This window comes from Lithobates pipiens, unplaced genomic scaffold (genome assembly GCF_037356315.1).
Source record: "Lithobates pipiens isolate NorthernLeopardFrog02 unplaced genomic scaffold, aLitPip1_a1.2 Scaffold_22, whole genome shotgun sequence".
In the NCBI taxonomy this organism is placed as follows: domain Eukaryota; kingdom Metazoa; phylum Chordata; class Amphibia; order Anura; family Ranidae; genus Lithobates; species Lithobates pipiens.
This window is the reverse complement of record NW_027507784.1, coordinates 54,930,724-54,942,566: the sequence shown is the minus strand read 5'-3', so window position 1 is coordinate 54,942,566 and position 11,843 is coordinate 54,930,724. Positions and strand designations below refer to the sequence as shown.

Sequence of the window (11,843 nt, the reverse complement as noted above, 5' to 3'; positions counted from 1 at the left end):
TTACATCAGCACACATTTCTTTGTACAGTAAATTAAATAATGGGATATCTACTATAAAAAAAATTGGCATTTATTAAAATCAAGCCACTCAATGCATATGTTCAAAACATGGTGCATATGCATGGAAGAAGGAGGAAAAGGGTAGTTGACAGTTTGCTTGAATTGCACAAATGTAAATACCACAAGATAGCCTTGTTTCAATAAATTCCTAATGACATCTATTAAGTGTGACGTGACTCCTCCAAGGCCCAGAAATTGTGGTGTGAAATTTTGACAAAAAAAAACACTGTAAAAAGTACAGACTCTCCATGTATTTGATAGACACTGGTCTTTTCTCAAATAGCCAGGCACATTTACATGTATATCAGCATTTCTGTGGCTTCATGCTAATATAAGTCAACACTTTTTAATCTGAAATTGTATCAGCTGTAATTATGTCAACTTGTTGTAAATAAAATGGTAGGCTTCTAACTTGGTATTGTCAAAATTCTGCTGTAAAAAAGGAAAAAAATAAAATAAAAAATTAAAGTCAAATAATGCACGTAAATGGAATAAAATCCGGTGGATTTATTGAAAAGATTTATATTCTGATTTAACAAACAACAAAAAAAACCAAAAAAAAAAACACACATTTTCTTTTGTATCTTTTTTATTCAAAAGTTTTCAAAAGAAACAAAAAAACAGAAAAAGCTAACAATCTAATCAAATTTACAGTTCAAAAATTTTTTTATTTTGGCGTTTTAACAATAACTACAGAGTTGTCTTGAACCGGACAAATAAGTTACCACTGGCAAGTTTGTGGCACTAGTAAAACAAAAATAAAAAATTAACTCTCTTGATCATATAGATATCTCTATGAAAATCTTTTTTTCAATCTGTACAAAAGGTCTTTCTTCATAAATTAATTTTATTTATTTTTTTTATAATTTAATGGCTGTCTACTATGTGATGTTTAACTGATTATTTTTATGTACAGAGGTTATGTTTTAATGTTCCAAATCTTACCCAGACACAAAGTATGGCACATTGTTCAGACACCTGCAGCAGTGATTGAAATCCCCTTTATTGAAACTATATGAATTTACCACTACTTAAAACATAAATTGAGAATTTAATTTTAGTAGGAGTTTTAGAGTTCAGAATTCATTCAATAGAGGAGTACTACTTGCATGTCTGAACTTCTATGTCTTTACTGCTGAAGGGGCTGTTTGAACATCCTTAATAACTAACCACACACCTCAAGCAGCAAAGGTGTTCAATTAAAGCAATTATATCCCAGGGAGCTTTGAACCAATTATACCACAACTTTTGTTGTATTCCTCTGCAAAAAAAAAAGAAAATTAAAAAAAAAAAAAAAAAAAAAAAAAAAGAACAAAAACACTTCTCATGAATATGTATTTTTTTTTTTTACTAAAATCTAACTCAGAGCAGCAATTACTTTTGAAACTATGAAATCTCACTGCTTTCTAATAATCAAATACATGCAGATTATTACTAAATACTTAAAATAGGAAAAAAAATTAAAATAATGATAAAATGAAAATAAAAAGTAACCATAAAACTGCTTAGCCCTAGCTCCAGCTAGGAGGATTTGGTCAGAGGAAACAGGCAATGCCAGCAACCTGTTCCAATAAAAAAGGAAATAAAGTTTTGAGGTAGATAACTGATCACACTGCTGACCAGGCGAGTACACAGTTTTGGAAGACAACAAAATTCATTTCTTTTACATATGCAATTAGAATAAAAACAGCCATAATATAAGCAGTAATCAATCTAATGTGTTAATAAAAAATATATATATATAAAAGGAAACAAAAATTGCTGTATTTGACCAATCAGGAATTTCATAGTTTCAAAAAGGTGTTTTTATTTTTATTTTATTTTTCGTTACAATTAATACTTGTAGTGATGATGTGAAGTGTGGCACTGCTTGGATCCAAGTCTTCCTTCATGCTTTTGATATTGTGTCCATACATTTACTAAAACTAGTTAAAAAAAATGCAAATGTACAAAAAAAGGCACATTCTCCTAACCGCAAACTGGCCCGGCAAAAATAAAGAAAAAACTGAAAAAAAATCATGCTGAGAATAATCTGGAAGATTGGTTACTGGCTCTTTGTTCTTTGGTAAAGTTACCTTTAAAAGTGCCAAGTCTTTTTTTTTCCGTTTTTATTATTTTCACCTAATAGAGAGCGAGTACCCAATGTACTGACAATTCCACTTATATCTCAGCTTATTTCTTCAAAGTCCTTTAGCTTTTTGCCATGTTGCTGTAACAGCACTTTTCGTTTGCAAGGTTTGAGCACAATCAACTAAAGTACTATCATTAATTGTATAAAGAAACAACCAAAAACAGAGGAAAAAACAAAAAACAAAAAAACCCAAAAAAACAAGAACATTCGCTGACAAATCCCCTATCCCAATTCCTATATTCTACATACGCTAAAACATCAAGTTAATTTGAAAAAAATAAAAACAAAACAAAAAAAAAAGCAAAACATTTTTACATTGCATCTTACAGCAGATTTCCTAAAATCGCTTAGACTACCAGAGCAAATTGTTGGCATAAGGCCTTACAAACAACTGATTCTACTAAAACACCCCCCCCCCCCCCCCACCCCCAATCAGAAATTGTTTCACACAAAAAACATTTTCCCACCTCCCCACCCAACAATTTTTTTTTTTTTCACTACCATACATATTACGTGAAAAAAAAAAATATTAAAAACATCTATTACACATTAAAAAGCCAGATTTTCAGCAATTTTATTAACTACCTTTTAAAAGCCCTATGCTGCTGTTTTACAAGGCAAAACCGACCAGCTTACTTGGTCTAAGCAATCTACACTTTTTTTCTAGTAATTGCGTGGAGGAAAAAAAAGCTACAGCATTAAAAGTTTTTTTTAAGGCAAATTGGAATTCATTGGAAAAAAGATAAGACACTTCACGCTATGAAGAAAAAAATAAAAAATTACAAGGAGTCAGAAAAAACGGACAGCAACTGCAACACTGCACTACAGCAACACTCACACTGCAAGCACGGAGGCATCGCATTAAAATGCCTTCTTGTTGGAATCAGTTAGAACATTGAGAAACCAGCGACGTTTATTTTTGCAATTATTTTCTTCGCTGGGCAATAAAATGGTGAACCTTCAGGAGAAGAAAAAAAGAAAAGAAAAACCCCCAAAAAAACAAAAAAAAAAATCCCAAGTCCTTAAAAATGTAACAATGGAAGTCCCATACAAAACAAAAAAATTAAAAAAAAAGAAAAATAACACAAAAATTGTCTGTTATGCACTTATCCTCATACAAATAGCCACCTGTGCATATCCAGAGCTAAACCTGTAGTCTGTCTCTTTTTGTGTTATACTACTTGATAAAAATTTCCATAATAAAATAAACCTGTTCAGGGGAACAGACACTAGATGAATTGAAGGTTTTTATGCACTTCATAGAACTTATAGCAAAAATAGTTTGAGTTGATTTTGTTATAAATAATGTTTTTTTTTTTGTTTTTTTTTTCCCCCCCCCCAAGAACCTGTGCAAAACGGTCAATTCATAAAGCACGATTGTTCAGAAAATTCCGTGATTGTTTAAGCATCTGAACCTCATTTCCCCCAATCAAGGTCATCGCTCCATCTGTGAAAAAAAAAAAAAAAAAATTAATTATGTTTTTTTTCCCCCCTTTAGATCTTTTCAAGTACTAGATTGGTATTAACTGAACGAAATAAGGCAATATTAATTTCATTCCACAAGTGTAATCGTATAATTTAATACAGAAATCTTGGAGCTTGAAATGGTAAATTTTTTTTTTTCCGGATCAGGTCTCCAAATGGATGGATATAAAACCATGAACATCGAAATAGAAATTACAATTACCACCGCAGACAAATATTCACCAGTCTAGGATATTCCATACAGGAAAAATAATTAAAAAATCATAAAAGAATAACTGATAATTATTTTGTGAAATTTGTTGAAAGGTGCTTGCTGCTTATAATTGCATCTGCATGAGCTTTAAATGCAACGATATTACTTAACTGCAGATTGCTATCTTTCAGTCATTTAGCACACATGCAAAAATGAAATAAACAAATTTATTTATTTTTTTGTAAAAGGCATACAGCAATATACACCGTAAATAGACAAAAATAAATCCTAATTTCACGATACTACAGCAAATGTCTATTTTGGCTAATGTAATGACTTTGTTTTGTCACCAGGTGGCAGCATAGCTAAAGTTCTTCCAAGTACTACCCTTGCTGAGATGCAAGTCATTTTCACCTTGTTCATGTCAAATGCCGGGCGAGTCTTGCAAGAGCCAAGCAGCAGCTTGCTTCACCCATCCCTGCACTTAAGGTAGTCAATCACTGATGAACACTCCGACGACCAAAGTGAATGGCATCAATTTTGCATTAAGGCAAGATACTCAGACAATGAAATTAGCTAGCAGCATTCCCTGGGTCAAAAGATTTGCCAGCTATTCTTTAGTAATTGCAACTGAATAGCATGACATTCTGAAATAGTAAGGTTAAGTTCACTTTATGTATAAACTTATATTTTTACCCTCCATAAAAAGCAGTATACATTGCATCGATATTTACCAAAAAAAAAAAAAAAAAAAAAAAAAAAAAAAAACATAATCGCCCAATTTCTAGCAATATGGGGATTGTACACACAGCTACCAGTCTATTATTTTGACGGTTCTAAACCACTATAGTGTTTAATCACCTGGGCATTTCTAGGTTTCTGCACTTGACATATTCCCGATTCTAATAATGGCCTATGCTTCCAGCTTAGGAGAAAACCATACTAAGTTTAACCACTTCAGCTCTGGAAGGATTTACCCCCTTTGTGACCAGGCCTTTTTTTTTTTGGAATACTGCACTGCGTTATTTTAACTGACAATTACACTGTCGAGCAATGCTGTACCGAAATAAAATTGAGGTCTTTTTTTTCCCCCCTACAAATGGAGCTTTCTTTTGGTGGTATTTGATCACCTCTGCGTTTTTTTTTTTTGTGCTATAAGGCCAAAATGTATTCTGCTACATTTTTGTTGGTAAAAAACTCCCAATAAGCTTATATTGATTGGTTTGCACAAAACTTATAACATCTGCAAACTATGGGATATATTTATGGGTTTCGTTTTTTACCAGTAATGGTGATCAGTGATTTTTAGCGGGACTGTAACATTGTGGCGGACAAATCGGACACTAAGCGACACTTTTTGAGGACCAATGACACCAATAGAGTGGTCAGAGATATAAAAAACAAAACAAAAAAACAAAAAAACAAACACAGGATCTGTCTCCCCCTACTAGCAGAATGGCGATCTGTCTTGTTTGCATAGGCAGATGCCCATTCTGCCTCCTGTGAATGATCGGCTGGACCTGCTGATTGGCTCCCGCCATGTCCAATCACAGGGTGAGCCGGTCGCACGCCCCAGACCTGGAAAACATCAGTACATATTAGGAAAGTATATTTGCTAATTACATCTACAAACGCTGCTGCCTGCTTTGCAGTGTAACACAAGGGTTGTTCTACTGCTTTCTCACAATGGGGTTGATTTCCTAAAGGCAAACAGACTATGCAATCTGCAAAGTAACACAAGAAAAATATATAGTGCTACTACCCCATACACAGGAACAGCAGCAGATCTCACGGGCGCTTGATCCAGTCGTTCATCTGTAAGCAGCAATCAAGATGATCCACACAACTTGTTGTTGCTCTTAAAAATTTTCATGTTTATAGAAAAACCACAAAGTACAAAACGCAGATAAAACCTCACAGTGGGATTGATTTACTAAAGGCAAATACTGTGCACTTTGCAAAGGGACGTTGCTCCAGAGCTTAGTAAATGAGCAGAAGCTCTGCTGACTTCCACCATCCAATCATGTGCAGGCAAAAATGCTGTTTTTTTTTTTAATTTTCCTTGTACATGATTGGGTATGCTTTGCAAAGTAAAAACCTTATTTACTAAGCTCTGAAGCAACTGCACTTAAAGTGCAATTGCACTCTGCAAAGTGCACAGTCTAGTTGCCTTTAGTAAATTAACCCCAAAGAGTCTATGGGTCAGCCAACAAAAAAAAATAAAAATAAACAAAAATATTCCCCATACGTCTGATACTTTGTCTCAACAGCTGTTAACAGATGCAGATTAAGTACAACACGCCAATTAGAAAAGCGCTGATTTTTTCACTGCCAGACATGCAATTACAGCATGAATTATGTAAAAATTATTTCCAAGTTCTTTAAATTTGCTATATGACATACATAGTATTCAGATTTTGCAGATTGGCATAAAAAAATAACCGTGTAAAAAAACATTGAGATGCACAGATGACACCCCCCCCCCCCCCCATAAATAAACAAAAAAGACTAGACTAATAAAAAAAAGCAATGGGATGTGTAGATAGAAAAATATCACTAATAAAATGTGCTGATTATTTTTATTGCTCAAATGGCTAATTTATTGATGTGTCATACTATATGCTCTAAACAATTAGGTATACTTAAAAAAGAACATAATAGATAAGAAAGGAGATTGCAGCAAATTATACATTTCTTATTGCTTTTGTTCTAGTGGAGTTAGAAAATGTAAGCCAACACTGGATTGGTTGTACTTGAGACATCAGTAGCTCCAGGCTCCCATATTCTAATATGTCTATATTAACTGGAACATCTGTAATCAAGATAGATTAATGGATTTTAATGTTTGCCAAATGGAACTTTCAAGTCTGTGGAATCTATAGCAGTTTATGGTCCACCCACTCCTGTATTTGCTTATTGGCCAATGTGGTTCCCACCATAACATTTCATAGCCAATATGGAGATGTGGGCCAGAGTGTGACCATCCAGGCTGCAGTATAACATATGCAGGCTGACCCTCCTCCAGGACCCAATAGTCCAAAGAAAAAAAGTCAGACAACATATAGAACACGGAGTTTAAGAATATCTTATTAAATTAGATTTGAAATTTCAGCTGAAATGGTAAAAATTTAAATCTGGGTGCAATAAAAGGTCGATAGTCATCCATTGTTTTTAGCTGTCAGTCCCCCCAGTGGAATAGTCCTCCGCCTGCAATGCCCTGCATAGGGGACTGTGCAAGGACAATGATCCTCTCTCTGCAGGTCCCCCCATGTCAGTTCTACAGCTAATCAGCAATACTTGCTCTCCTCTGCATTTCTGTGCAACCAGATTACATTTTTACCATTTCAATTAAAGCTTCAATTGGTCTTGCTTTTGCCCGCTATCAGCTAATGTGGCTGAACCGCTCAAGACTCTGGAAGGATCCCCGACAATATTGTCAGGATCCACCCAGGTGCCATATTGACAGTTGGCTCAACTTCTAAGAGCAGCAGGGAACCAGCTGTTACCATCCCCTCCTCAGTCTGGCGCACCAGTGAGTGCTTTCAGGAGCAGAGTGGAGAGCGGTGACTGACAGTCACCCCTCCACTCCGAGCCGACCAAGAACTGAGCAATCAGCAGTCATTAGATTGCTCAGTTCTCAATCCCTTGGTTAGAGCAAGGATGGGACAGCTAGCATCACACAGATGTTGCAGCATAGAGGAAATTATGTTTATTTTTTTAAATTTAATCCATACTTCCTTTAGGTCAAAAATTACAGACAGTGATGTAGCACAAAGCACCTTGGGGTGTGGGTGTGTGTGCGCGTTTCTCTAATACAGCTTAAAGGGGTTGCAAAGTTTTTTTTAAACAAACATGTTATACTTACCTCCCCTGTGCAAGGGTTTTGCACAGAGCGGCCCGTGGCCCCGATCCTCCTCTTCTGGGGTCCCTCAGCGGCGCTCCTGGCTCCATCCCACATCAAGTGCCCCCACGAAGAGCTGCATTCCATGGGGGCAATCGTGCGGCATGCTCCCGATGTCCTGCGACACAGACAGCAGGGCTCGGCCACGCCTCCCACTCCCATGTCACTGGATTTGATCGACAGCAGTGGGAGCCAATGGCGCCTGCTGCTATCAATCTATCCAACGAGGACCCAATGCAGCGGCAGGAGCTGCTGTGCTCATCCCTGTCAATGGAAAGATCGGTTAAAAAGGTAAGTAAAAGGGGTTGCTGCACTACAGGTGGTTTTTCACCTTAAGGCATAGAATATATTAAGGTGAAAAACCTTGACCCCTTTAAGATGTAACAACTCTTATAATATTAACCTGAAAAAGACTCTCCAGGCCTTTGCATCAAGTTTTGGAGCTCTCAGGATGATGCTGAAAATGCATAGAATGTTGCATGCTGGAACTTGTAAAGGCCTGCTGTAGAGTCCTCACAGTTTTCGCTTTTATGTTTAACAGAAAACAGATTTCCATTGGCTCTAAACACTCTCCAGAGAGTCATATCAGTGTTGGGAGTGCGTGTATACAGTGTTGCTATTGTGACCAAATCCGCCTGTAAGACGGTATGCGTTGATCAAGCCAGAGGCATCCTAGCAATGCCGAGTCTGTGTGAACTCACCTGACCTGCCTTCATCTCACTGACAACTACTACTAAATAAATACAATCCATTCAAGGCTGCTACACCCAAGCAGTGACAACTGGCTTTACAGCTATTATGTTTCCAAGGCCTATAAATAGACAATTCTCGCCCCCTTTTGTCAATACTTTCTTGGTCAGGTAAATCGTTAAAGGGTCAGTCCACCCTACACTTATATTCAGCACCGTCCAACCTACACATCAGCTAAACGAATAGAAGCAAGGGATTGATGGATATTCATGTTGTAAAGCGCTGCGGAAACTGTTGGCGCTATATAAATCCTGTATAATAATAAAAATATCAAATAATTCTGTCTTTCAAAAGGGGCTGATGTCCCATTAAGGTGCAGTGTAGGTGGCGCTTGTTCTGGTTTTGGGTTGCTGTCTCCAATAGTCTCTAGAACACTCCTGGATGGTAGATGACAAAATCTGGGGTGGGTATTAATTAGTGCCCGGTACAAACTTCACAACGTTCAAAAAGGTCAAATCCAAACGTTTGCTAAATAAAAGTATCAGATGAAGACCACGCACTTTCTACCTCTCCCTTTCTCAGGGCTGAAACCATAGATCTGATTGGATTCACGATGAGAAACTGTTAATAGACCCATAATAAGGCTTCATCCAAACGGTCAGACCTGGACACTGCAAACTGCCAGCAGTTCAGTGTTAACCTTGAATGTCATGAACATTTACTGGGCGTTCCTCAACACTGATTTTGGAACAGTAAGCTTAGTAATAGCAGCTGTGCCCTTCTAGTTGTAGAGTCTCACTCCTAATATTGGGAAGAATGGAGTTTCAATCCTTCTGCTGCAGTTTGAGATTACTAATCAAAACAGGGAGAGCAAAAACCTTATAAAAAGTTGTGGCAGGTAGGTGGACATTGGCAATTTTAGCATTACACATGGGGGCAAAGCGCTACGGAGTGGCAATGCCCAATATCCATGTCCTATCCATGATAAAAGGACAGGCCAAGGACTCAGGTTAGCCAGACTTCAGAGTGTTGATACATTGTAGACAGAAGCATGCTTTGTTTTAGGAAAGGGCCAGCAAAGCTTCACAGTTGTACTAATGGCAACTTACATTTTACTTAGGCCTGTTTCAACTTAAGTCACGTGAGGCAGCTATTTAAGGGAATGCCTGTGTAAACGTGAGGTCTATGGACCTCAACTCGCATCAAAGTCAACCAAAGTAGTACAGGGACTACTTTGAATTCAGTATGACTTGAAGCCACATAGATATGAATGGTACTCCTTGAAAATCATGGGGTACAACTTGTAATGCGAGTTTGCAGTCCCAAGTCGCAGGACAAGTAGCACAAGTGTGAAAGGGGCCTTATATTTCGAGACTTTCAGATGACCATTTTCCCTGTACTATACAGTTATGGGTGACTGGATAATATAGTGCAATTCGTTCTTAAGCGTTGTAACCACATTAGTTAACTTTTCTTGGGGCTAGGTTTCCTTTATTTTCACTTGGAGATCCTGCCAGTAACACTTTCTGGATCAATTGTGGGCATAAAATTGGGTATTTGGATTGTACGATTATTTTTTTATTTTATTTTTTTGTTTTTACGGTTGAACTGGATGGACTTGTGTCTTTTTTCAACCTAACTATGTAACTATGTAACTTCCTGTTCTAGGATGAGAATGCTCACCAACCGTACAGTATCTATGGAGAAGCAGTGTTGTCATCCTAAGTCGCTTGCTACAGATTTGGACTGGAGAACTTCTCACACTCTCCTCATAAAACAGAAGGTGGTGTTCTATAGTTAACAGGAGGTGAACTTGGGAGGGCTAATAATGCTGCTTAGTATTTCAGTGCAGCTGAGGCACTGTTCCCTTATTTCAGTGAATTTGGTAAAAATTCACTTTGAAAAGATTACCCAATCATGTGCTTGATTTAAAAAAATAAAAATAAATAAATTATATGACAAAATCCTTTTCGGGGGGTATTTAGCAAACCAAAAGAGGAAACAATAGAAGCCAATTATTACATTTTACATACACTTTAAAGAGTAATGCTATCATTTAATGCAATGGTAATAAAAAAATAAAATAAAAAATAAGCTTTTTTAGTCCAGGAAGGGTTAGAACCTGTGTTGGGTTTTGAATTGCTGCCTGTGCCTCTGCTATAGCGATTCACCCTCCTTTGTCATGCTGACCTTAGTAACCATCACTAAATATCCAAAATATTAGGTGGTCACCAGAACAGGTAAAGAGGATGGATGTACCATTGGGCACACTTGTTCTGGTGACAACTCTGTAAGGGGAAATTCTCTCACCGTCTTACTTTCTGCTGTGCCTCCAGGACTGAAAGTGAAGGGAAAAATCCCCAATGAGACACAGAGGGCGCAAAACCAGAGTTTTATTCATTATATACTCGAAAATTTAAACATTTTGGATGTGGATACAGTATACTTTTGCATAACAATTTCCACAATATGGGTAGGCAACACGGTACAGTTCTGTCTCTGATACAGAAAACTATGGCGCCTCTATATAAAGGGGTGGTGGCAAACATCTTTCCCTTTTAACAGCTTATTCCCCAGTTTGTCTTCTTAGTTCAATTAATAAGATTTATAGCTCCATAAATCTTACAGAATTCTCCAGCTTGCTCTCTGATCTAGGGGAAACCTATTTTTGGTCAATGCATGTCCCCTGGAAATAAAGAGCATTTGTCTAGAACAGAAGATCTATTGAAAGCCAACCACCGATTTGTTACTTTATCTTGCTGAACAATCGTCAAGTCCAATATTTACAATCACCGGTCTGAATATACTGGCAATACTGCCTATCTAGCAAATTTTCCTGGATAGTCACTTATATAAAATGTATTATAGTTCCCTGGAACACCGCATGGAATATAGCACCAAAACACAGCACAACAGACTATCAGAACAGGAGGAGGCATATGGTAAACCACAGGAAACATGTCCCCAAAGGCAATATAAATCACAGGAGCAACATCAATGAATGGTGGGAAAAAAAAAAAAAACAGGGACCAAAAGGATGTAATGAGAGGTCTTCTGAATATACTTGTTACTATTTAGAAATCATTTCACTCCTAAGAAATAATTTTTAAGACTTTTCCAATGTATACATATTCCCTCACCTTTTAGAGTTACTTGTTCTGTTGATAGGTGTATGGAGAATGTTCACTAGACGTCTCTACTGTCACTGACTGGGTTTGGTTGGGTTCCTGGAAGAAATGACATTATTATTATAGCGATGAGACTGGCATAAAGACAAACAGGATACAACTTCCTTCCAAGTAAGCAATTTTTTTAAGCAATCTTAAAAAAAAAAAAAAAAAAAAGGTAAGTTGCAGAGTATTTTAAGTGAGGACACATTTTAA

The 11,843-nt window shown here is 36.9% G+C and overlaps 1 protein-coding gene across 10 annotated transcripts in view; it reads right to left on the bottom strand.

Moving 5' to 3' along the window:
- Positions 1–631: 631 nt before the first annotated feature.
- The window catches only part of RBMS1 (RNA binding motif single stranded interacting protein 1), a 490,465-nt gene continuing 479,253 nt past the window's right edge, over positions 632–11,843 (bottom strand). For all 10 annotated transcript variants that reach the window (XM_077447594.1, XM_077447596.1, XM_077447593.1 and 7 more), the window contains 2 exons: positions 11,601–11,687; positions 632–3,638 (listed from right to left, as the gene is read on the bottom strand). In XM_077447594.1, the coding sequence (XP_077303720.1) occupies positions 11,610–11,687 (78 nt within the window). In that variant the 3' untranslated portion in view covers positions 632–3,638; positions 11,601–11,609. The remainder of the gene's footprint in view (positions 3,639–11,600; positions 11,688–11,843) is intronic.